The 27,932-nt window shown below is 40.7% G+C and overlaps 1 protein-coding gene across 1 annotated transcript in view; it reads right to left on the reverse strand.

The window, feature by feature from the left end:
* The window catches only part of LOC127581617 (CUB and sushi domain-containing protein 1-like), a 1,418,367-nt gene that overhangs the window by 490,972 nt on the left and 899,463 nt on the right, over positions 1 to 27,932 (reverse strand). Inside the window, 1 exon segment of the mRNA XM_052036133.1 lies at positions 9,649 to 9,761. Coding sequence (XP_051892093.1) covers positions 9,649 to 9,761 — 113 coding nt within the window.

The raw sequence follows: 27,932 nt of genomic DNA on the forward strand, positions 1-27,932 counted from the left end.
AGCATGAAAGTGTCACCTCTGGTGGGATTTTTTTTTGACACGAGGATGAGCTACCAATGTCTGGTAGAGCTGTAAGGAAAAACAGTTATTCCAGCATGGCAGAAGTCCTGGGGAATGGAAAGGTATGCAAGAGGCGCAAGTGTATTGATGCATCAAATGGAGGATAAAAATAACAAAGATAAAGGATGGATTGGACATGTGGACAAGGAGACCAAACCTAATATATTCCAGCTTAAAGTAAGATTCCTTTAAATTATTTTTTTAACACTCACTCCCCACCTGCACCTTGATTACATTGGATTCCTCCCACCACCTAACCTTTGCCTGACTACGACCGTGATGACGCTGTATACCACTGTGATCCTGATGATGACCTAAGCCAATTGCACTCCCAACCTCCATCCCTACCTGAAAGCTCCCCTTATCCCCATTCATGACCTGCTCTTTGATGTCCCAGTGTCCCATTGGCTGAAGCTTTAACCCTCCATTTTAACTCCCTGGACTTCTTCACAATAAATGTTTTCACCTCAGGGGCAGTGGGGTAGCACAGCCAGTAGAGCTGCTGCCTCACAGCTCCAACAACCTGGGTTCAATCCTGACCCCAGGCGCTGCCTGTGAAATTTGCAGCTTCTCCTTGTGACTGTGTGCTTTCCTCCAGGTGCTCCATTTCCTTCCCACACACCAAAAACATGGCAGGTTAGCAGGTTCATTGGGCCTGTTTAAATTGTCCATAGCATGTATTTGAGTGGTAGAATTTGGGACATTGATGAGAATGTGGGGAGAATAAAAAGGGATTGTGTAGGATAAGTGTAAAAGTGGGTCCTTGAGGGTGAGGGTGGACTCAGTGGGCTGAAGGGCCTGTTTCTGTGCTGATATCTTCTATGACTCTGTGACCATCCCAATTACCCACCATCTACCTCTGGAAACTCTACCATGCAGAGCTGCTGAAGAATGGGCCTCACGTGCAACAGAATATTGAGGGGCCGGGGGAGTAGACCGACAAATATTAATTATGCCAACCACTCATCACTGATTATCAATTTAGTGTGTTTTCCTTGGAATGAGACAATTACCAGCCAGTGTGAGAATAAATATCCAGACCCTGCTGCACATCCTTGTTCCTTATCACCGAACCAATGTTAGGCTAACCCTCAGATGTTACAACCTTAGCTCTCAAATTTCCTCAAACTTCTCCTCAAATCCAGCACCATTTTCACCTTTAAGGCCCCTCCCTAAATCTTTATTTGCAGCCATATTTTGCTTTTTAAGTGATCGTGTAAAGAATATTGGAGACATTTAATTTGGTTAATGTGTCTTTTAATCAATTTAATAATTCTTTTTTTTTTGATTATTTAAAGTAATCTCAATCACATCTTAATGACTGAATATCAGAGAGATGTAATAATTGCTGCATTGTTTCCCAGGCTCTATCTCTAACCTTGCCTCCTGTCAAAGGCTGTCAGGGTGTTTTGGGCCTGGGAGAAGTCGAGACCCCAGCAGTGCACTGCCTGAGGCCTACTCAGCACTGAAGCCAGATGCAGGGGACCTGCTTGTTTGATCCTCCACATCTGATCTTGGTAAGCACGAGCAGATGGCATTGTGTGTGGGATGTTCAGGCAGCAGACGGACTCCAGTTCAATTTCACCCAACTGCGTGCTACGCTGGGGATTTACAACATGTCAATAAGAAACTTCACCATGATACAAGAACAGGATGAAACTTGAGCAAAAACTGAGACAAGAGTTTGGGTTTCTGTTCAGAATGCACTACCACAATTCATATGCCTGATTTCTGCTGGAGGCAGAATGAATATTTCAAGTCACCCTGTGGATCAGATTTTGCCAGGTTTTGATGGCAGTTCTGCATGGAATTACTAGTATTTGCCTTTGTTAGTACCAGCTGGTTCGGCAAAAATTTGACAGTGTCAGGAGCAGAAGTGAGAGTAGTCGCTATTACTGAGGAGAAGGTGCTTGGGAAGCTGAAAGATCTGAAGGTGGATAAGTCAACTGAACCAGATAGACTGCACCCTAGAGTTCTGAAAGAGGTAGCTGAAGAGATTGTGGAGACATTAGTAGTGCTCTTTCAAGATTCACTAGAGTCGGGTTCCAGAGCACTGGAAAATCACAAATATCACTCCACTCTTAAAAAAGGAAGGGAGGCAAAAGACAGGAAATTATAGGCCAGTTAGCCTGACTTCAGTGGTTGGTAAGATTTTAGAATTCATTACTAAGGATGAGGTTTCGGGGTACTTGGAAGCACATGATGAAAGAGGCCAAAGTCAGCATGGTTTCCTTAAGGGGAGATCTTGCCTGACAAATCTGTTGGAATTGCTTGAGAAAGTAACAGACAGGATAGACAAAGGAAAGTCAGTGGATGTTGTTTACTTGGATTTTTGGAAGGCCTTTGACAAGGTGCCACACGTGAGGCTGCTAAACAAGATAGGAGCCCATAGTATAACAGGAAAGATACCAGAATGGATAGAAGATTGGCTGACTGGCAAAAGGCAAAGAGTGGGAATAAAGAGGGCCTTTTCTGGTTGGCTGCTGGTGACTAGTGGTGTTCCGCAGGGGTCGATGTTGGGTCTGCTACTTTTCACGTTATATGTTAATGATCTAGATGACGGAATTGAGGTCTTTGTGGTCAAGTTTGTGGATGATACAAAGATAGGTGGAGGGGCAGGTAATGCTGAGGAAGCAGGGAGTCTGCAAAAGGACTTGGACAGGTTGGGAGAATGGGCAAAGAAGTGGCAGATGGAATACTGTGTAGGGAAGTTTATGGTCAAGTTTAAGGGTTAACTTATGAGGAGCGTTTGATGGCTCTGAGCCTGTACTCTCTGGAGTCTAGAAGGACGAGGGGAGATCTCCTTAAAACCTCCCAAATATTGAAAGGCCTGGATAGAGTGGGCATGGAGCTCCAGTAGTGGGAAAGTCAAGGACCAGAGGGCACAGCCTCAGAATAGAAAGATGTTCCTTTAGAACAGAGATGAGGAGGAATTTCTTTAGCCAGAGGGTGCTGAATCTGTGGAATTCATTGCCACAGACGGCTGTGGAGGCCAAGTCATAGGGTATATTTAAAGTGGAGGTTGATAGGTTCTTGATTAGTAAGGACGTCAAAGGTTACGAGAAGAAGGCTGGAAACGGGGTTGAGAGGGAAAAATAAATCAGCCATGATTGAATGACGGAGCAGACTCGATGGGCTGAATGGCCTAATTAAGCTCCTATGTCTTATGGCCTTATGGCAAATGCTAGCTGAAACTGTCCTTAGACACTGCAGCATGTGAGACATGGTACAGATCCTGCCGACACTTCACTCAGTCCCGAGATATTGTGACTCCCCTGCAGCTAACCTGATGCATATTCCTGAAAAACTCACTGGCCAAGAGCTCAAGGCCATAATCAATGAAGATCTGAGTGGTGCCAAGGCATCAAGTGACGCAACTGGGTCACAGGGAAGGGCCAGAGCAAGTCCCCATGTACCTGCAGGGAAATCTTTACCCAGAGGCAAAAACAAGCTTTTTTCAATGCTTCAGACTGTCCTTAACATTCAGAAGCACTTGCAAAATGTTTTTAACAAAGGAATAGCAATTCAAAAGTTCAGCTATTATCTATATATATCAAAAAAGAAATAAAACCACTTGAAGCATTTTTAACTTCTGAAAACATTACTGTGTACACAAATGGAATTTAGCTTCTATTCCTCACAGCTATAATATCTGCAGAGAAATGCACATGGGCTTATAGTTCTTTACCATCTCTAACGTACCACAGAGTTGCAGCAAGCACTTGCCGAACCAGCTAGTACTTACAAATGTAAATGCTGGTAATTCCATGCAGAACTGCCATCAAAACCTGGCAAAATCTTATCCATAATTTTACTGGAAATATCCATTCTGCCTCCAATCTTTGATAACAATTCATTTTTTTATGTTTAAATGGAACTAAAATTCTCTTTCATTCTACATTCTACATTCTCTTTCAAGATAGCAATTATTTTTAAACTATTGTGTCCATTCAAGTTTGCTTTAATATTTGTTACATGATTCACTTGGACTAACATACCACACTTAATTTACAACTTAATAATGAAAGGACGGAGACAGTTCTATATATTAATTAACTGAGAACAACATGTTCAATCATAATTAAGTGCAATGTAATTACAAAGGTATTGGTGCAAATTAGTATTCTAATTACTTCTTTATTAATGCGTAATTGCACTCTTATTCATGGGATTTAAAATCAAATGTTACCAGAATTCCTCTGGTTTTCTGCATTGTTTACAATAAAATTGAGCTGATGTTGTATTCGGATGACAACACTGAACTGACTGCAGGACTTGGAGGGTCGGAAAAAAGGGAAAGTTCATGAAGCAATATCATCTCATAGATCTTCCACACATGTATCTATATTTCTGCTGGGACTTAACCCCAATTTCTGCACAGAAATCCCAGTTTCTAGTGCTGAAACAGGCTTAAGCAGACAGCGGCAGCTTCCATTGCACTGAATATGCCACCAACTGACCCTGCAGGGCACTACTGGACATCTCATTGAGTTCGATCAAACTGTACTAACTTCCACAGATTTCCCAACACTCAGATGACCTACTGCCAGTTAAACCTGGTCCAAGAACAGCAATCTTATTTGAAGAAATGGTTACTGCGTGAGCAATGTGTGGATTCTTTGATTTGATTTAATTTAGGTAATTCAACTGGTTTTAATTGTTTTAATTGTGTGCAAGTGTTTCTATTGCAATTTTAGTGTTATCTTTCTTTAATGGCGCCAAGGTATATTTAAATGCAAAGGACATTCACAAACATTCAACATCAGTGGCAGTCGTCAAGTCTTGGGGACAGGTAGAGAGGAGCGCATTGCCTGTCTCTGAGTGTCATTGGCCACTTATGCTGGGAGAGACACCTTGTTGCACGTCACTGCTTTGGGCAACATAAGTGTACTGAGAGGGAGCCTCCCAGCAATAGATTGCACCTGAGACCACGCTGGATGCAGCAGTATGACCCAAGGACAGGCAGTCAACAATCTCCAAGCAGCAGAATATCTACCCCGTAACACTCAGGATTCTAATGGAGAGCCAGTATCAACATCAAGGAGAACACTGGTTCTTCATGTCCATTATTGGGTAAAACTATTCAAGTGAGGGATGATATAGTAAGCTAAAGCCACTGCATTCTAAGTTTTTCTTTAAACATACTGGAAACTAGAAGAAAGAGATCAAAGCGTTGATGTGACAATGCAGCGAAAACAAAACCCGAGCTAGATGAAGTGGATGACACAAAATAAACTAAAAGGCAGCTACAACAAAGAGCACTTCCGCTTCTTACTTTAATTTTTTTGGAACATTTGTTTCCAATTAAGTGTGCCGATGCCGAAGGGAATTCCCGTTAAGACGACTGAAATCCTTTTCTTGGAGGTCAAAGATTTCAAAGTGTAAAAGCAGCTATTTTTCTTTAAATTTCTGAATGCCTTTCAAGTGAGGAGGAGATGAATTTAAACATCAGACTGCGCTCACTGCTGCCAGGAATGCTGCTGAAATGAAACTTCAGACAGGCCAAAGCTAGTCATACAAAACCAGGGCAGTTTAACATCTTGGATCAGACTAAGTAAAACTATTGTTGCAATTGGATGTAGCTGCTTCATGAATTTTGGATCTAGTCTTCCTTGTTTGTGACCCTTGTGATTCGCTTGCTGGGAATTAAGATACCTCCCTCTACAGTCAGTGACACATCTTGGTGAATTTTCCTTCCCTGCTGACAAGATAAGCTCTGCTTTTCCTAATTCTGCCACTTCCTCTGAGGGATTTAGATCTCCCAGCTCACAGATCTGCAACCTCAGGTGCCAACTTTCACCCTGACTGAAGAGCAAACTGTCATTACATTGCAAATCTCTAGACAGTGACCTGCCCCTCCAGTCCACCTGCACTCAATCAGCTACTCCACCAGATGCCAAAAGATATTCCCCATGTCTCTTTTCATTGTGGTCTCACAGCTGATGGAATCACTGGCTGGTGTTAGAATGGAATCACTACTCAATCATAAGCACTTATTGAGTCAGGTGTGCTTTCTTTGCTAAGCCTTCTGTTTCCTAGCATTTCAAATCAGCCGTGGATTTCACCAGTCCAAACAGAAATGGTTTCATTATTGACAGTTCTGTCTAGAGCTTCTAAGTCCCAAAGATATCTTACGCATTTCAGCCATCTGTATTCAACGTAGCTGATGTCATCTGCAGTAATAATCCATCACTGAGCATGGATGACACCAGACAACACTATCAATTAAACAGCATGAAAAAATATTACGAAGTACACAATTAAATCTGAACTGATACAGCTTAATGGTGCAAACCACTTGAACCACAGCTTGCTATTGTCACCCTCTAACATGGGAATGATCACAACAAGCATAGCTTCCAAACAGTCCACTCAAATATCAGCTAAACCACAGAACTACATTTGTCTATTTATAAAGCAAGAAGTTTGATTCCATCGCTATCCTCCACATCATATTTTAATTACACTTGCTCACCATTTCCCTGTGAATTCTAGAGAAGCTGAGGAGAGCCTCCTGGAAGACAAGAATCCATGCTGATGGTAATATAGGAGATGCTTTAACTGAAGTTAGACCATAAGATATAGGAGTAGAATTAGGCCATTCGGCCCAACCTGCCTGCTCCGCCAAGCGATCATGGCTGTTTTCTTTCAACCCCATTCTCCCACCTTCTCCCGTAAATCTTAACCCACTTGCCAGTGAAGAACCTATCAATCTTTGTCTTAAATGCACCCAATAACTTGGCCCTCTGTTTCAATGAATTCCACAGATTCACCACCTTATGGCTGCAGAAATTCCTTCTCATTTCATTCTGAGGCTGTGCCCTCGGATCTTAGACTCTCCTACTAATGGAAACAACCTCTCTACATCCACTCTATCCAGGCCTTTCAGTATCTAGTAGGTTTCAATGAGTTCCCCTTCTCAAAAAAAAAGTCAAGCAAGCCTCTCTCATGGCTGCTCACCGCACTGAAGCACAAACTGCCAATACGCCTGCACCAGAATTTAGGTAGAGTGAGTGGTTGACTCAGCAGGATAAATATAGAGGAAACTAATTCCTCCGGTGGGTGTCATCAGAAAGAAAAGACCACAATCTAAAAATTAGATTTGCTTGGAGTAAAAATAGGTTGCACATTTTGACATAAATGGTAGGGAAAATCCTGAACTCGCTCTTTAAAACAAAGCTTGGGACGTGCTGGGGGTCAAATAAACTTTTCCATTCTGATCTTGATATACTTTTGCTGCCTCAATGGATATGAAGCAAAATCAAGTAAAAGGAGTTGATGACCAAGGCAGCTGTGACCTGATTGAATGCGAGATTCAGCTGAAGGAGGTGAATGACCTGTTTCTGTGCATACTTAATCAATTACAGACACTCTGCACCCAAAACAAAGTAAAGAAATCTACAGCAAGTAAACATTCTTTTAAGTACTTTGTTTCCTCTGCCCACAACACCTTATTATTTAATACACTGATTCATGGGATGTTTGGAGCTATAATGCCAGTATTTAGAGTACATCCCTGACTGCTTCTGAACTAAGGGACTTGTTCAGCCATTTCAGAAGATAGTCACAAACAGGCCAGGCTGAATAAAGATGATGGATTTCCTTCTCTCAAGGACATTAATGAAGTAAATGGGGTTTTGTGTTTTCCGGTGATTGCATGGTTACCATTAAACATAAATAGATGCTGAATTCCATATGTATGTAACTATTTGAATGCAAATTCTCCAGCTGCTGTGGTGGGCTTCCAGTTAGATTATCAGGATGCTAATTCTGAAATTTAACCACCCTGCTCCCATGTCCTAGGTATTGTTTTGGAGGAAGGCAGTCAAGGAAGACCCTGACAACAACTTCCTCTGTAGTTACCATAATCAGAGCTGTCTCCTTTCTTGAAAATGGTCTTAAATTTCATTATCTATGAGATCCCCTGCCACGTTTACCTCTTCCAAGATGTGGGAAATGAGGTTATAAGTTTGTGATTAAAGAGTTTTAGAACTTGAAGAAAAATACCGCCTGCTCCTGATGCCTTGCGTACGGTTGTTACAGTGCACTTCCATCTATCTAGGGGCACAATGGACATGACCTTCACAGCACATCAACTCGAACAGAAATGCAGGTAGGAACATCAATTATTATCCATGGCCTTCACTGACTTCACGAAAACCTTTGACTCCATTATCAGAGGGGCCGAGGAACATCCTTCTCTAATCTGGATACCTGCCAACATTTATCTCCCTTTTACATATGCTACATGATGGCATGCAAGTCATGATCTTAACTAATGTGTCCACAACATACCCAAGCTCAATATAGACTGGTGTCAAGAAAGGCTGTGCCATCAATCCAAGACCTAGCTCAACCTTTCTCACTGCACCTCACCTTCAATATGTTAAATATTGAACAAAAGGGAAATTGTTCAACCTCCACTCCAAAACTGGCATCAACCCAATTTCAGTTAAAGATCTCTAATATGCACACAATATTTGGTTATGTGCACACTCAGAGAGTGAACTCCATGTATTGTCAATACATTCACTGAAGTGTATGAGAAAATGCACCTTACATTTCACACTTGCATAACCAAGGCTCTCCACCCACCTGCCCCTACTGTACACCACCCCTTTCAGGTGCATGATGAACCCCTGGAAAACATGATCAAAGAGTCATATGGCATGGAAACAGGCCCTTCAGCCAATCGTACCTGTGCCAGCCATCAAGTATTTATCTGTACTAATCCAATTTTCCAACATGTAGACCTTTATCTTCTATGCCATGGCAATTCAAGTGTTCATTTAAATAATTATTGAATATTGTGAGAGTACCTGTCTCCACCAACCCCTCAGCCAGTGAGTTCTAGGTGTCAACTGCCCTCTGGGAGATATATTTCTTCCCCAAATCCCCTCTGAATCTCCTACCTCGTACCATAAACCTATACCCTTCTAGTCATCAATACTTCTGCTAAAGGAAAAGTTTCTCACTATCTACCTTAATGCTGCCATCATAATGTTATATTTTAATCAGGTCACTCTTCAGCCTTCTCCACTCCAAAGAAAACAAATCCTCACCGATGAAACACTACATCTCAGGCAACATCCTGGTGAACTTCTGATGCACCCTGTAATTTCTGTCAACATCAACATGATGCCACCATGAGATACATCTTCCTCTTCCCTTCTCTATCAGTATTTCAAGGGAACCATTCCTTCCACAACATTGATTAATTTTTCCAGCTCCATCAACACCCACCACCCTTCCCACGTCACAGTGCCCTTTTCACCTCTTCCCTTCTCCACTGTCTGGAGATGCAAATGCTCCTCCTCACCGAAGCGGTAATTCGCTTTTGCCTTTTCCTTAAAACATGTTCGATTTCAATCTTTTTTCCTCAGTTCTGATTAAAGATAATCAAACTGATATGTTGATTCTATTTCCTTATTCATAGGTGTTGTTTGAGCTGGTGAACATTTGCAGATTTTCTGTTCTTATTTCAGAGTTCCTGCAACTGCAGGTTTATTTTTGGATTTTGATCAAGCATAAGATTTAGTTGAAACCACATTTCATTTGAGGTCTGTATAAGTAGGCATTAGCTCTTACCTTGGTAATGAGCACTAAACCCTTTCTGCTTGTGATTACTGTCTGATGTGAAGTGAAGTCGGAGCCAGTTTTTACTGCTGATAACAGGAGAAGGTAGATTCATTCCAGTCAACCTGCAAGAAAAGGTCATGACATTCAGTAAAGCTCAAGGGAAAGTGTACATGCCTTTGCGTCTGTGGGGGACAGCTGCTTGTTGCAACCATCTGGCGTTCAAAGGCTGGAAAATATTGCATTATCTTCACATCACAAAAAAGGATCTTACTCCAAACAACCTCATTAAGTCAGATACAACATTTTGTGCAATTAAACATTATTTTCACAATTACCGGGGATGCATTATTCTGATAGCTCCTGTGAAATCCCAACTGTGCTATTTTGTTAATTAGAGTTGAATATTAATTTTAAAACATCTCAGTGGAATTTGAGCAGTTTTTTGCCCTCATTCTTGTCAAAAGTATGGTGCCTTCAGGATAAGAAAGCAACCTAAGAGATGTGCAGGGAGTTGGCAGCTCGAACACAAAGGAGAGTTGGCAAGGCTGAGATGATTAATAGTGTGAAAACCTCTTCACTCTGTACAGTCTTTCAGCAAAGATAAACTTTTCTATCTTAGCTGTCCTCCCAACAATTTATCCGAAAAAAATAATTTGGCAAGGACATTAATTATTATTTCAGCTGCTGGGTGCACAGTAGTGGGATATTTTCATGATTTTGATCAGTTCCAACAGCATCATTTGTCCTTGCAGTCACAAATAAGGACAGATTTACAGAGACCAAACCAGGGTTGTTTGGAATGATCACCAGTTTGATTCATAGGCACTCGAGTAAATACTGCAGGAGAAGCATATTTATAATTTTTGAGTTGTTTCATTGCATCCTATTGACCAATATTAATGGCACTAATGCTGTTCCCACTCATCATTAATGCCACACATAACTTCCTGTAATAATTGCCCCATAATGCTTTGTTGAAAAAAAGCTCAGCCTTCAACTTTCTGCAAGGTGTGTCATTCAACTTTCCTGTCATTCAACTTTCTGCAAGGAGATCAATTATAATTATGAAAAAAGAGTTTAATTCCTCTTTGCTTTCACACTTGATTACAATTTACGATAAGATGGACTCTTCACCTCACAAGCTACCTCATTATGAGCTTGCACCTGATTGCCTACCTGCTGTGCACTTTCTCTGTAACTGTTACACTTTATTCTGTATTCTGTTATTGTTTTACCCTGTACTACCTCAGTGCACTGTTGCAATGAATTGATCTGTACAAACGGTATGCAAGACAAGTTTTTCATTGTACCTCAGTACGTGACAATAATAAACCAATTTACCAACTTAACCACTCACCGTCTTACGGTGACTGCTTGTTGCAAACAAAAAAAAGCAGTAGAATAGTTAAGGACCTGGACAAATCTCTTAGGTCTCTGTCACCTCTGTGACCCAATTCAGACAGAAGAAATAGAGATCTTCAATCTCTGCTGGCTGTCAGGCATCAGTAGTGGAATGACTTATGGCAGTCTCAATCCTGATCTTACATAACTTGAATTCCTATTGCTGAACTGCCCAAAATGCACCATTGATTGACATCAACTTATCCAATCTTCTGACAAGCAACAAGAATCAGAAGTGAAGAGAATTAAAAAGTTGCCTAGAACCAAAGCTGACAAAATATTTTTTAGGCACTTGCAAGTTTGGTGGCATAATGGTATAAATGCTGGTTTAGTTTATTGGCTACAGAAGGGAAAATAAAATTAAATAACAACATTTGCTCATCATTGTGATGAGCTCAAATGGAAAGGTTGCCAGCTTTGGATCTGGGCAATTTTTAAAATTCTCTTCACTTTTGATTTTGTTGCTTGTCAGAAGAAGATTGGAGAAGGTGGTGTTAATCAGTGGTACATTCTGGGCAGTTCATCAATAGGAATTCAAATACAACTTAGGTTAATTCAAAAGATCACGGCCAACACAGGTAAGAACATTCTTTCTGAAGACCAAAATTGTTAAAACAGAAAATTGGAAATAAATCAATAAATTCCAAACCTTCCTCTCCCTGTGTATAAAGTAGATGGCCTACTTTCTCCTTTGGAGTATTCGGATCTCAGTTTATAACTGGCATTTTAAAATGTAGGAAAATGACTGATCTAATTTGCTAGTCCCCGTGCCTCCTGATCTAAGATCAGAAAATAATCAGACCAGGAACTAAAGGGAAGCAATGACTTGATTAAAATAAATCCACACCAGACTAAATATGCCTTTTACATGCTGCACTGACAACAATCGGGGTCAGTGTATCTCCCTGGACCAAATGCAATCATTTAAGGAAATCGAAGATATATTTTCTAGATTTTCTACGTCCATAATGGTTTCTTTTGTTGCCTCACCAAGGAAATCACACCATTTTGGATAGTTTAGGAAGTATACATAAATTGTGTACATCAAGTACAAGGTGATATCCAAAACATAGAATTTAATATAACATATTGTAGAGTGTGCAGAAAGAATTGCAGGAAAGTTATAACACTTACTTTATCCCCCAGATGTTATAGTTCACTGAGATTGTGAAACTCATACACATGATGTTGTGGTTATTGTTCATTGACAACAGTTGCTTCATGTGTTTGTCTAAAGTTTTCAAGTCATATTCACTCAAAATACTGCCACTGAGATATGATGTAAAATTGTCAGTTGGGGGAGTGGGGATGTAAATAACAATTTATGTAATGTAGATTTATTTTTGATCACAGTAGCTCAGTTGTGAGATATCTGACTTCTGTTCCAGAGCTGTATGATAAGTCAAAATGTTAGCCATTAGCATAGGTTATGACTGAAGAAGGAACCATCCTTCAGATGAGATGTTAAACTGAGGCTGTTGTTTTGGATTAGGGAGATTCCATTGCACTGTTCAAATAGAATCGCATTCTTTCCAAATGAAGTCAAACAACATGAAAAAAACAGCCATACTTCCATAATACTGCTCCTGCAGAGTTCTATCATAACATACACTGGCATGTCTGTAACTGTTCCAGCTAGCAGAGAGATATTTAATGAATTAACTTTCTTTGAAACCGTGATTAATCTGGGCTAAAATCTGTATGCATTCTGTCCAACCTGATTAATACTTGGGCTTGTTTTCACAACTATTGGCCACCCATTTCTCTCCAGAAGCCCAGGCAGGAATGAAATAATCTGTGATTGTGATATTTGGGCATTATCTCTCGTTGTTCCCTGAGATGTGTTGACCGACTTCGACTGTCAACCACACCATTCTTGTCGAAAGCCTCTCCTCCATTGCCCAGCTTAATGAATGGACCCTTTGTTGGCTTCACCCTTATCTATCCGATCTGAGTATCTCCAGCACTGTCTTTTTCTCCCCTGGTCCTGTGTTATCTCCAGGATTATCTGTGTTATCTTTCATGGAAGATCCTCCATTCATTTAAATATTGGTGAAATTTAAGCCATGATCATTGGCCCTGGACACCAATGCAATGAATCTCATCCACCTGCTCTGTCTGCCATTGTAGGATCAATCAAAATGCCTGCAATCAAATCTTCCGAGTTGGCACCTGCACTGAACCTCCATAATTACATCCAAGGAAGGAGTGCTTATGTCTATTACAACATCACCATTAACTCAGGCTTGATATTGAGACACCCACCCTGACCTTTTGTCAACTCCAGAGTGACCATTCCAACAGTAATCTGGGTGGCTTCCCATTCTCCAAATCTCTATTAACTTATTGTCAGGCAAAGCTTTGTAGCCCATATTCATTTGCTCACTCTTAACCTTACTCATCAATGTGTAAGGCTTCCTTATTTCTCAATGCCTTTTATTCAAATACCTTCATCTCATCAAAACTGGACTCAGGCCTCTTGTGCAACCACTCACTCACTGGGCCTCAGCATAAGGTGCTGTGCTTTCTGCCAATGAGCTCCCACGCACTCGAATTTCCTCTCTGCCTCCAACATTCTTCTTTAAATCCCTTATTAAAATTCATCACTTTCACCAAAATTTGGAACATCATGAATACATCCTCCTTCAGCTCTGTATCATTTTCTCTGACTCCACCACCATGAATCACAAGGTTTTTTTTCCACCATTTAAAAGGTATGTTATGGATTAAGGAGTATTTTGGAAACATACCAAGTTCAGAGGTGGGAATAGCAGCGATTCCAACAACCGGTCCTGCTCAAAGTTCTGACATCAGACTGAAAACATCCTCCCTATCCCAAAGAATCTTCAGCACCTTAACTGGTAGGTCAGAGACCAAGCACAATCGATTCACCATGAATCTACCATGATTTTTGCAAACTATCTTTCAGAGTACATTTGGTCCAATTTGCCTAAACTGTAGCTTACATTCCACAGACATTTCCTCCTCCTCTTCACCTATGTATCCTCCTGTTCAGTTCTCCCTCTTGTGCTCATTAGTTTCCCCTTGACTGCATTGATGTGATTCACCCCAACTACCCCCAACAGTAACATGTTCCATATTCTAACCAAAGACAGGTTTAAAAGGTCTCTTCTCATTTCCCTATTGGATTTATTAGCAACTGTTACATCTTTTTTACTTTGCAAATGGATCCCTTTAATATATAATGTTAGTTACTGTACTGTATCAGAAGTAGGAATCCGTCTGCAGGTGGGTGACGAGGATGCAGCTCAAGACCGCTAAGCCCACCAGCACTCAGAGGAGTTGTACAACAAGGCAACAAAAGGGAAATTTGCCAGAGATTCATTTATTTCTACTCATATCAACTATTTCTTAACTTGCAGGTTGTTAAATTAACAGCCTAATATGATCAAATCTACCCTCATCAAACCCAGGGAAGAACTGGAACATCTTTAAAATTAATTATTGAGCCACATTGTACTTGATCGAGCTGGTTCCTTATGCTCAGCTCCTGCCCTGACCCCAACACCGTCGTCGCTGCTGCATTTATTATTTGCGGGCTTACAGGTTCAGTCTTCTCTCAGCTCGGTGGCTGCAACTATTCCATAGAGTGGAGGGGTCCACAGTTGGCGACTAGGCCTCAGGATATGGATCCTGAGGTGTCACCTCAACATAAACTGCTGGGTGTTTGATGGCTTGCTTCTGTCTTAGGCCTTTTTAGCTGGTTTTAAGTGATAATCAGAAACATTTAAAAACAGGTATAAAATAATATAAAAATTAGTTCTTCTGATAGAAGCTATTTCAAAGCCTTAAGAAAAGCTAAAATAAACGCAACTTGTCAATCAAGGTCCAGGAGTAAAACACGTAATTTTTTTTCTTTATTTTGTTTAACTAAGTTGGTTTTACTGTTTTTAATTTTGCGTGCATGCGTGCGTGTTAGTTAACAAAAGATTAGAACTGACCATTTTTATTTTCCAACAGGCCCTGAAGGATTTTGATAAGATCCATTGTTCCTGTAGATTTGACAGCATGGGGCAGGACCTCACTGACTGTCAAATCCCTTGCATTAGCACAGTGGCCACATTCCCTGGGACAATGCCTGTGCTACTCTGGGACTCGCCAATATCCTGAGAGTCAATGGAAGACTGTGCCCTGGAGCACAATGGAAGCAGCAACATGGTCCAGGAAGTAATTGATGGGCAATCTCAGTGCAGTGGAAGAACCAGTTCGAAAACAGAGAACTTGCCCCTATTTCCTCTGCCCACTCTGCTTCTTGGCTACCAGCCTGGAATGTGGAATTACAGCCAAGTTTCCTTCCTTCCCTGAAAGGACATTCCTGCCTTTGATTAGCCATTTCTTCTATCCAGCATGTGGAATATGATAAAGATCATTTTCTTTGTGTCCTTGGGATTCAACCCATTTAACAGAGAGCTGGCTAAGCAGGCATGGTCTCTGAATGATAAATAACTCTAATAATCACAAAATAATTACCTGTGGGCATCAAGATCAAGGCTATACAATGCACAGCAGAAGAGCAGAGAAGCATCTGTGCACTGCTGAGTATTGGTTAGAATTAGAATGTACCTGTCAGTGAAATTATATTAATAAAAGTGGCAAAGTTGTCCTCAGAAACAAACTGTTGGAGGAAACTTAAATCCACTGGACATGCTCTCCAGCAGAGGTAAGAAACTAGTCAATCTCAAAGCAGCACTGACTGTCAAGCATATCCATTATATCCATCTTCAGAGATGTCTTGATAGAGAAGCCTAAAGGATTACAAATCAAGAACTGCTTCTCTGTGAATCCCTGTGAAATGCATCCACAGAGGCAGATCTAAACTGACAGCAAAAATACCTTACAGACTTGCACTTTTTAAGCAGAGATTTCCAAATCATTTCCGAGCGTGCATTGTATTCTCCTGGCTATGATCTCGGCTTTTCCATGAACCAACAAGTTCTACAACTGCAATGCATTTTCCTTCTTCAAGTTGAATTGGTTAAGAATTGTTCTATTGGCCACTTAAGTTATTTTAAATTAAATTAAATTATTTTCTCCATTTCTGATGTCAGAATCTCCACTAGAAATCTTTACTTTTTTGCATCCTGGTGCTGACCCTACCCTTGTTCCCTTTAGTTGAAGGTGGCCACAATTAGCCGTGCATAATTGATTGAAAACACATCAGGCATCATTGGACTAAATGTGCTCCACCACCAACTGCACTTTCCCTGCTTCTTGCACCTCTATCTCCAACAAGTAGGGGGGCTTGTGTACTCCCTTGTTACCAAAGCATAGGAGATCCATTCAACTTCCTTTGACAGTTTACTCTCTTCTCTCTTACCCATGCCAAGTTGTCCCTGAAATTCTCCCTCAGTCAACCATTGATATGGATATTTCTGTTCTCTCTCTTTGGATCCTGTTGAAATTCCTCTTCTTCTCAGGCAGCCCTCAGGATTGAAGTTGACTTGTGGGATCAAGGGGCCAATAGGGGATTCGGAAACTCTTCCACAGGCTCCCAGGAGAGGACTGATGGGTGGATAGTTTGTGGGGTTAGCATACTCCTTCCACCACATATCCTGGGCTTCTCTATGCTCCCAATGCATGGACCCAGGTTCTCAATGCCATCCTGAATGCTGAGTGTTCATAAGACTGTGATTCCAGAAGCAGATGGAGATTTTGCATTTCTTCAAGGTGGCTTCGAGCACATCCTTGCATCTTCCTCTGTTCACCTGCTAACCCCTTTCTGTGACATTGCTCAGAAAAGAATATGTGTATCAGGAGTCTGGATTTGATCATTCAAACAATGATCAACATAGCTGGTTGAGTCGAACTAGGGCTTCAATACTGAAAATATTGGGAGAGAAGGTTGCCATTGGTTCATTAAGGTGGCACAGCCGTGCTGCAGTTAGTTCAGCTGTTTTACAGCTTTGGGGATCTGTGTTCGATTCTGACCACTTGTGCTGTTTGTGTGGAATTTGCCCACTTTTCTTGTAACTGAGTAAGTTTCTCCTGGCTGCACTGTTCGAGGAAGTGTTGGTTGTCAAGTTAAGCGATGACTGGAAATTGTCCCTTGTGTAGATAGATGGGAGACGGGTGGGTGAATCACATCCTGAGAATAGGTTACAAGGAAATGATTGGGATTGATGGGAATTTAAGAGCCATTATAGTCTTAACAGGCTAAATATATGTAATAGGAACTTGGAGGATTTTGCAAAGATGGTGTGCGTAGTATTTTTCCAGGGCCTTCAGATGCCTGCTGTAGGTAATCCAAATCCCAGATGTGTTTTGTGCCAGGTCTAAACTCATGGCCTTCAAGTACCCTTTTCCTCAATCAAAGGCTGTGTTGGCACATTGAAGGTGATGAGCAATTTCATCACTGAAACCTGCCTTAGCTGATAAGGACCTTTGCCTTGCACACTTGAGTTCAAGACCCATCCTCTTGCCTGATTCAGTGAACAAGTCCACGAAGGTTTGGAGTTTGACCTCGAAGTCTGTGGAAACACATGTGTCATCTGCATTCTGTAGTTCAACTGCTGAGATCCAGAATACCTTGGTTCTGGAGTGAAGTCATTGTAGTTGAACAGTTTTCGATTAGTTCTGCAGATTAGCTCCACCTGCCAGCCAAGATTGTTGGGTGTGAGTTGCAACAACGTAACGAGAAAGTGTCAAGGCAATGACACAGCCTTGTTTGACACTGGTGGTCACTAAGATTGGCGCTGTGGTAGACCTCGCTTAGTTTCATGAAGCAAACATAAAAATGGATTTCTTTGGACAATGGAATTTGAGGAGTGGTTCCACCATGATTGATGGTGGAAGGCTTCAGTGAAGTCAGACAAGGAAATGTGAGAAATGCTGGTGTTGCTCCCAGCATTGTTCTTATGGTTGTCACACAGCAAAGATTAGCCCACTGTGTCTTCAAATCTCTAAACTACATGCAGTCCCACTTCTCTCCATGGAATCTATATTATCTCACATTGTAAATTGCTCACTTTCCTCAGACTTCAGCCCTCTTCTCTAAACACTGCAATTACAATCAGCCTTCTGCTTTACCAATTAATTGAACTCTCTGTCCTTAAATACCATATCTCCAACCTCCCTTTCCTCTTGAGACCACAAACACATGGTCTCCCATTAAATCTGTTCTCAACTTTGCCACAACTCTGTGTCTGAAACCTCAGTCAGTATTCTACCAATGAAAGCCTCATCAAATTCCCAACGAATATCCCATAGCTGGGATCATGCTGCACTATCCTTCTCATTTTCTCAATCTATAGGCAAACTACTGAGACAATAAGGTCCAACCAATCTCCTCCTCTGCCTCTCCAGGTGAGTGGGATTGCTTTCGCATAATTCAAATCTCATCTATTTACACACAGCTTGAGAATTCCTTGCAGTGGCTTCTCTCTCCAATACTTCATCATTATTTTAAGAAAATATTCTTTGGCACATTCCTATTCCTCAACTAGGTGCTACCACTCACTGAGATTGTCAATGAGATATCATCAGGTTGTACTAGTATGCTAATGACATTCAGTTCTCACCCACCATTACCATTGTGACAGTTTTGTTGTTTGACATTCACTATCAGCTGGGTAGAAATCTCCTGCAACTGTCCATCATCCAGATTCTATATAATCAATTAATTTTCTGGAGAAATGCAGAAGACCTGTTCTCAGCCAGTTGTTATTGCTTGTCTGAAACTTGCCCTGAGTGTGCAAAAGAGAAACCTCGCCCTGAGCTCAACTCCTCTTTTCATGTGGGGAGACACTTTATTTCCATCATGCTGAGGGAAAACAGAATATGATGGTTCATTGATCTCATATGCCACCACTGATACCATTAATTGGTGCTCCAGATTACTTTATCAAAGTGCTATCAACCTTTCAGCAGAAGGCAATTTCTTTACCTCCCCTACAAAACTTGCAGCAAAGTACAATTAAAGTATGGTTATCATTCAGTATCCTGTAATACAGAGTATGAAGCAAACACAACATTGAGTGGAAGAGAGCCCAGGCTAACTGGTTGGCTTGAGAGATCACGTGCTGAGTTACAATAGTTTTTGGTGAACATAGGATTGTAAAGGTACCTTTTTCCGTAAGGATGCTTATCATACAAGGATGATAATGGAATGTGTAAAGAAGTCTCAGCCATATCAAAGATGATCTAGAAAATAAATGCCAAAAATTCTTACAAAGGGTCCTTGACCTGAACTGTTTCTCTTCCTACAGATGCTGCTTTACAGTTGAGTGTTTCCAAAATTTTCTGTTGTTATTTTGGATTTTCAGTATCTGCAGTATTTTTGATTTTCATGATCTAAAATATTTCAGCCTGGACACTTGCTTATGGAGGATGCAATAAAATGATCAAAAGACTTCAGAAGGGCTAAGTCCGTTTTAGTTTATCTAAGACTGTTATTTCACTGTAAGGAGTCAACAAGTCGGGCAGTGTCTGTGGAAATAGAGTTAAAATTTCACTTTTGCTAAAACTGAGAAAATGTAAAAGGAGTTAATTTTAAGTTGCAAAAAGAGTGGAGGAAGGGTAGATCAGACAAAAGGAGCATCTCTGATAGGGTGAAACCAGGATTACTGAGGTGATCCTGATGCCCATAGAACTATATGCTTAGTGGACCAATGAGCACATTTAGAGAGAGAGAAAAAGGTAACGTGTCTGCAATTTGTGAAATGCAGGTGAGCAAGAGGCTCAGTCTTCAACCTGAAACATTAACTTTGTTTCTCTTTCCACAGATGCAAGCTGACCTGCTGAGTGTTTCCAACATTTTCTTGTTTTACTTCAGATTTCCAGCATCTGCAGTTTTTTTTATTTCCAATTATTACTATACTGCCTGTGTATTATTTAATGGTGATATGTTATATGGTGATCAATGGTAGAAACAATATAGTGACCCAATGGGTAACCCAAGGTACTTTTTTTTACGGATAAGTAATGGTTAAATCACTGGATTATTATTCAGAGGCCTGAATTATTGATCTGCAGACACAAGTTCAAACCGTATCATGACAGCTGGAAAATTTAAATTCAAGTTATTAAAAATTAAACTGTCTGGAAGAAGAAGCTGGTTTGAGTTATGAGAACCATGAAACTATTAGGTTATTGTAAAAACCTATCAGGTTTACTGATGTCTTTCAGAGAAGGAAATCTGCCATCCTTTCCTTCTCTGCCTATATCTTTTTTTCACTCATGCAGGTTGCTGATAAGGCCAGTATTTATTGCCCAAGAAGGTTGTGGTTAGCCACTGCCTTGAACCATTGCAGTCATCTGGTGAAGATGCTCCTGCAGTGCTATTAGAGAGCTCCAGAATTTTGACCCAGTGGCATTGAGTCATAGAGTCATAGTGCAATACATCACGTAAACAGGCGTTTCTGCCTAGATCGTCCATGGGAACCAAGATGCCCATCTAAGCTGGTCCCATGTGCCCCCATTTGGCCCATTTCCCTCTAAACCTTCCCTATCCATGTGCCTGTCCAAGTGTCTTTTCAATGTTGTTATTGTACCAGCCCCAACCACTTCCTCTGGCAGCACATTCCATGTGTGCACCACCCTCTGCGTGAAGAAATTGCTCCTCAATTCCCTTTTAAATCTTTCCCCTCTCACCTTAAACCTATGTCTTCTAGTTTTTGATTCCCCTTCCCTGGAAGTGCAGTGTATCTCCAAGTCAGGATGGTGTGCGACTTGGAGGGAAACCTACGGGTAGAGGTGTCCCAAGCAACTGAGATCCTTGCCCTATTTGGTGGTAGAGGCTCCAGCTTTAAAAGTACTGTTGGAGTCACCTATGTTAATCACTGCAGTGCATTTCATAGACAGATAGGACGCCAGCTCCACAGCAGAGTGCTTAACTCTTAATTACCTTCTAAAACGTCCTAACAAGCAATACACTTCAGTCGCAGTTAGATAAATGCTGGTTCAGCTTGTGATTCCCTCATCCCACTCCTGCTTTAATAAAATCTACAGGAATCATTACTGCTTTACTTCAATCTGTATTGTTACAACTGGATATATGTTGATTAAGGAATTAAAATGAAGTTGAATGTGATGGTGATGTGACAAACGTCATGAACAACAAAATAAAGTAGCAATATGAATGCAAGTAATCCAGATGTATTACAGCAGATACATTTCCTTAACCTTGGCGAAAAAGAACCAAATTTGCTGGTGGGGATATGCATGCTGCCAGCAGACCAATATTTATTGTCCACATTTCATTGCCTAAGAGGCAAATCCAGCAAAGATCCAGCAGATTACCTCAGAAGCCATGATCAGCTCACTTAATGGAGTGCAGGATTTAATCTCTGCCTCGAGAAATACATGGAAGGAATGTCCAATACAGCAGCTTTTGCTTCCTAACATTGCAACAAAATCCCCTTAAAAGTAACAATTTCACTTGTGCAGAGTATCTTGGCGATTACAAGTCACGCTTCCTGTCTCAATATCATGAAGACTCTCAATGACGTACCTAATGTCTGAACTTGGACAACCAGATGATGGTAATATTTGTGTCTTCTGACTTCAACATCACAATTCATAAATCAAAGTTTTCTAATGTTAGAGGAAGGAATTCACTTCGTGCTTCTTGCTGTTCAAGATTAAGTGAGATTTATGATGCCTTAGTAGTGAACTCTATTTTACTCAGTCAAACCAAATTAAAAATTCTGCTGCCCTCAGTGTAATTAACAATTTCCATCATGCTATATATCTCTTCAAATGCCAAGTATACTCAGTTTTATTTTATCTTTGTGAATTATGTCGTTATTGTTCTCCGTCAATAGTCTTCAGGTTCCAAGTACCTTTCCCACCCTCCAGAACTGCGTTCATAACTCTGCCAACCTCATCCTCAAGGTAACTTCCTTGGACAACAGTAACCTAGATCCATTCAACTTATAACAATGTATATTTCATACCAGAGTCAAATTTGGATATTATATTCCATAATATTATCTTATGATACAGACAGAGGACATTTGGCCCATTAAGCTTATGCCAGCCCTCCAAGCAAGTCCATCCCTCCACTTATTTCCCCGTGACCCATTCTCTCTCACACTTCTATCAACTTCACTTTCATACTCTCACATTACACTCCGATAGTAGGGGTTATTTACACCAACCAGTAACCTATCAAACAGATGTGAGAAGAAACCTGAGCACCCTGGGAGAACGTGCAAACTCCACAAAGACCAGGTTTATACAGTTATTATTCCACTTTATTTTTGCCAAAGTTATCAATGCAAATGGCATAACATGTTAGGGCAATAGAGTTTGTTTTATGGAGGCTGGGTTGATAGAAACCATTTGGGCAGTGTACAGTAAGCTTTACTCTTCATTCAAATTAAGGCACAAGAGAATGAATATGAGCAATACATTTGGGATATTAAAACAAAAGGTTGATGTATTTGTTAGGAGGTTGCACCTTAGCATTCACAAAATAGTGTTATGGCAATTAATGTAAATGTTTCTGAGGAATGCCCAGTTATTTTGGGCATAAAGTGGGCATTATTACCCAAAGAAAAGCAAGCCAAATGAAAGGTCATTTTCTGAAACATTGATTCTATTTTTCTTTCCAAAGATGCTGCCTGATCTGCTGAGTATTTTCAACATGTTCTCTTTTTGCGCCTAAATAAAGTTATGGAAACCGGTCCTCTTCATTTATTCATACAATAGACAGTCGAATGGGTTATGATCTGAAAATATTAGTGAGATTACAAAAATACCATTCCACTAGCTTATATTCTGAATTCTTTTTATCTCCAAAGTGGTGTTTCCGTCTGAATGAACATTTCACATCCCAGTGGCATTTGGTGAATCAAACATACAGAGAGGGCACACATCACTTACAGCACAAATAAAATGACAACAGTAACACCTCTCAAAGAATGCACTCCGTATACCCACTCCGGAATAACTGATGATGAATCACAGATGATAACAATCAATAAAACTCTTGCAAAATGGAGCTGAGTAATTATTTGATGAGGAAGATGATTAAATATTATTGTTACATCTATAATGAAATGATCAAATTGTCTGATATGCTTTTACATCTTACTCTTCACTATTCTGTTAGAGTTTCTGAAACTTCTGATAAAAATGCAGCGATGATAATGGCCACAAAATGCACATGACCGTGGAATGTGTGGAAATGTCTGACTTGAACAGAATATCATTACCATTTTACTTCCACTGTCTTTGAGAGACTGAATGTAGTGCACAACCACATGATGTGTATAAGCTTCATTTAGTTATTCATTCATTTGCATGACAGGTATTTATTCACATCACTTTCCTTTGCTCATCACGCTTGCCAATTCAGTTGCTTGGTGATGAATTCTGAAGAAAATGAAGTGAATGGGACCAATTGGTGAATGAACAACAGATGGATGGTTGGTTAGAAGAGTGATTTGTTGGCTTGCTTAACAAAACATCTGGTTGTCATGCAGTGTGTGTTGTAGAATTCCTTGTGCTAGCTGGTTGAATTACTCAGGGGTGTTTTCAACCAAGTTTAAGGAGGAGATCCTTATTCTTCTTCAAGAGGGGTTCAGAGGTAAAGAGCTTATCCTTGTTGCGCTACACCAGAATAGAAGCATCAAAGACCACCATGGAACTTCTTTTGTGATCAGACACCAGTTCATTACAAATCAAAGTTCATGGTTGATGACTACTTTGAGTTAAAATGGAAGCTGCTCAGATTTCCACTAGTCAGCAATCAATGGCTACCTCAGGGAAGCCAGCCAGAGATGAGAATCCATGTGCCCACCATTCAGACTGTTAGCGTCACAGAGGAGGCTAACCTTCCAACTCTGGCAAATAATCTGTCCATCACCTGCCAAATACATCAATGAAAATTAACCATAAGTCTCTTATCAGTCCACAAAAGTGAGCTGGAAGAAATTCGAGCCAAAAATTCAAGGCCACTGATAGATTTCACAGTCAAGGGTAATTCATGGTACTAGCTCTCCTTCCAGTAGGGTTCAAATGTTTCTGTTCATTTGAAGTGATGACCTTAGTGGAGGAAACTAAGACTTGCTGGATGCCATGATAATGCTGCCTAAAAAAACAATGTATATGTTGTCCATCTTAGTGTAATAGGTGCTGACTGACTTTCTAATGAAAAGCAACAATATCGCTCGCATCCAGAAGTCGTGCGTCAGCACTTCCAAGCTGTATAAAATAATGTCCCACAAGAAATATTCTCACCAAACCATTTCTCAGCAGGAACTGAGAAAGGAGCTTCAGCATTGAGACTTTCCTAATACTAAGGAAGTCTGGCAATAATGATTTTGAAACAAACAGGGGCAGTACCTTGGAAGGGAGAGTCAATTATCATATTTTCAGTGGAAGTCAGAAAGAGAGGGTGATAATCAGCAGTTTATCCAGATTCATGGAAGCAGGTAGTGAGATCCATCCATGAACCAAGCTTTCAGAAGCCGTGGGTAATGGGAGAAGCTGTGGCTGGGATAAGAGATGGCCAGTATCAGGGGGAAGCAATAGGGACAGTCGAACAGCTGGTTTCAACCTTGAGTTGAGAAGCCTCTTCCATTTGCTGTTAAAGGCAAATATGGAGGGGATCAACATGGAGGAAGTCAAGGAATCCATTTGCAGAGAAGAAAAGAAACTTGATTATTTCTCTTCTGTCCAGAATATGAGTGGAGAACAAGATGGTTTGACAATTATGAGGTCTAAAAATGTTGGCTAAGATCTGATTAAATTTGCTGATGGATGACAAAGCCATGAACAAGTATAAGTACCTTCAAGTCAGCATTTCCTGATCTTTAGGGAACAATAACGACTGCCCAAACATGGAGTATTTTTGGGGGTAACAAAAATTGTTTGGTTCAGGAGAAGGGCTTCAGAGATGGTAGTGAGAAAATGACTGAGCAAATTAATAATAACAATTCTGTTTACTCTTCCAGGTCAGAAAAAAATAACACAGGGACTTTGATACTTTATTTCTTTAGCTTCCATCTATTCTTATAACCTCCAAAAAACTCAAAATGCAGTGTGACAGGCTTTTACTGCATTGCATTTGAAAGAGGACCAGTATATCTTGGCAACGTTACACACTAATTATATGGCACGAAAGGATGGAAGTAATGATTGGATGCATACGAATGATGTTTCTCGGCATAATCAAAAGAAAGCTGTCAGCAGAATGTGCACACGAAGCACCAAAGCAGCTTAACAAAGGAGATATTTATCAGTCCACTGTTCTATCTTTGAGAATTTGTGAGCATCAGGAGTAAAAGTCAATCAATCAATTTTGAATATTTTTTTCTGAATAGGTTCATCCCATTGTCTCAGCAAATCCGTCAGGCAGGACGTCAAGTCATAAAGGCTAGGAATGCCCAAAGAAAAGACAAATATCCTTGGTCAACTTTCCCAAGTACACACGTACTTAAAGGCAGCTGAACACTGAATTCTACTTCTGAAATTCAGTTCCACTAACTTCAATTAAATCAAATTTCTGAAGCACAGTACAATGCACTGACACCACTACTTAACCATGTTTGGTGCCAGGATGACTTTGCAGCCATTGGGTTCCAACTCTGGCTTGTGCCAAATTTGCTCATGTCAGTACTGTGGTTGGATTCCTGCAATTACATGAGTAGATTTGAGAAAGTAAAGGAATTGGATTTATGTGGCATCACTTGTAATCTAAGAACGTCCCAAAACAGTCTACAACCAAGGAATTGTAAAGTAGTAAATATGGGAGCTAATTGCACACAGCAAGATTGCATAAACAGCAGTAAGATACGTGCTCAGTTAATTCATTTTAGTCACGTTAGGTGAAGGATAAATCTCAGCCAGCAGAGCAAGAGAATTTCCTTGCTCTTCATATAATGCTATCAGACATTTAATATCAGCTTAACATCTCAACTAAAGGACAACAAACGTGCAACATTCTCTCAAAGCCACACACATTCGACCCTTCTCAGAGGTGAGCAATATCTTAAAAAAAACAACTGATAGTTAAATTAGGTCCACTTCTTATATGTTACATAATGTACAGCATAAATATATATTTTTAAAATTCAATCTTGATGAAGGTTATTAAAAGATGAGTGGATGAGAATTTTGTGTTATTTTTGTCCTCAGGTTCAGATCCAGACAGGATAGGAGAGGAACTAAAGCATCTCCCCAAAATGGTTCTAAGATGCCTCATTCCAGCAATATGTATCTCTAATTCCACAACACTAAACTGCTCATGAATTTCACTCTGTTTCTAAATGAGGATGATGCCCAAGGGAACAGAATAAACTATTTGTTCAAGGTTAAGGTTAAGTTGCTTTTTTTTGGAAAGACTGCAGGAAATTTTACTCCAGAATTGACAATCCGATAGCTGACCTGAGCATGACTAATAGTGTAGAGGAAGCATTGCCCTGCATTTAACATGGATGTTGAATATCTCTCAAGTTTAACCCTGTAATTTGAAACTTTAATTAGATTACTGTTACAAAACTAGTTAGTCACACATCAATTATCCTCAGCAGAACCTATTAACATCTTGATGAGATTACTGCTTTGAATTCTCTTTCACATCCTTATCATTCTTTATAAACATATCATTACATGAGTCTCTATCAACATTCGTTCATGCCAACACTCTCTGCAACATAGATGATGAAGAACCAAAATTATCCAGACAAGTCTTGCACCAAATTATCTCCAAAATCCATGCCTGGGACCTAACAGCTTGAATCTAAAAAAGTTACTTTTAAGTGTCCCAGACAGGCAGACACCAGAAAGACACACTCGTCCTTTCTTGCTGGATATCTCTTCCAGAAGTTGGTTGGCCTTGAAATCAGCTCTACTCAGGGTCTTTCAACAACCACCTTGACCCCCACCAAACCATAGAACAATAAGGCACAATACAGGCCCTTCGGCCCACAATGTTGTGCCGCCCTTCAAACCACACCTAAGACTATCTAACCCCTTCCTCCCATATATCCCTCTATCTTAAATTCCTCCATATGCTTATCTAACAATCTCTTGAACTTGTTCAATGTATCAGCCTCCACCACCACCTCAGGCAGCGCATTCCATGCACCAACCACTCTCTGGGTGAAAAAACTCCCTCTGAAATCTCCCTTGAACTTCCCACCCATTACCTTAAAGCCATGTCCTCTTGTTTTGAGCACTGATGCCCTGGCAAAGAGGCGTTGGCTGTCCACTCTATCGATTCCTCTCAATATCTTGTATACCTCTATCATGTCTCCTCTCATCCTCCTTCTCTCCTATCAGAACAGCCCTAGCTCCTTTAGTCTCTCCTCATAATCCGTACACTCCAAACCAGGCAGCATCCTGATAAATCTCCTCTGCACCCTTTCCAATGCCTCCACATCCTTCCTATAATGAGGCGACCAGAACTGGACACAGTACTCTAAGTGTGGTCTAACCAGAGTTTTGTAAAGCTGCATCATCACTTCACGGCTCTTAAACTCGATCCCCCGACTTATGAAAGCTAACATCCCATAAGCTTTCTTAACTACCCTATCCACCTGTGAAGCGACTTTCAGTGATCTGTGGATATGAACCCCCAGATCGCTCTGCACCTCTACACTGCCCAGAATCCTGCCATTTACCTTGTACTCCACCTTGGAGTTTGTCCTTCCAAAGTGTACCACCTCACTCTTCTCTGGACTGAACTCCATCTGCCACTTGTCAGCCCAGCTCTGCATCCTATCAATGTCCCTCTGCAAGCTTTGACAGCCCTCCACACTATCCACAACACCACCAATTTTTGTGTCATCTGCAAACTTGCTAACCCACCCTTCCACTCCCCATCTAATTCGTTAATAAATATCACAAAAAGTAGAGGTCCCAGAACCGATCCCTGTGGGACACCACGAGTCACAGCCCTCCTATCCAAATGCACTTTTTCCACC

The sequence above is a fragment of the Pristis pectinata genome, chromosome 22, assembly GCF_009764475.1.
Source record: "Pristis pectinata isolate sPriPec2 chromosome 22, sPriPec2.1.pri, whole genome shotgun sequence".
NCBI lineage: Eukaryota > Metazoa > Chordata > Chondrichthyes > Rhinopristiformes > Pristidae > Pristis > Pristis pectinata.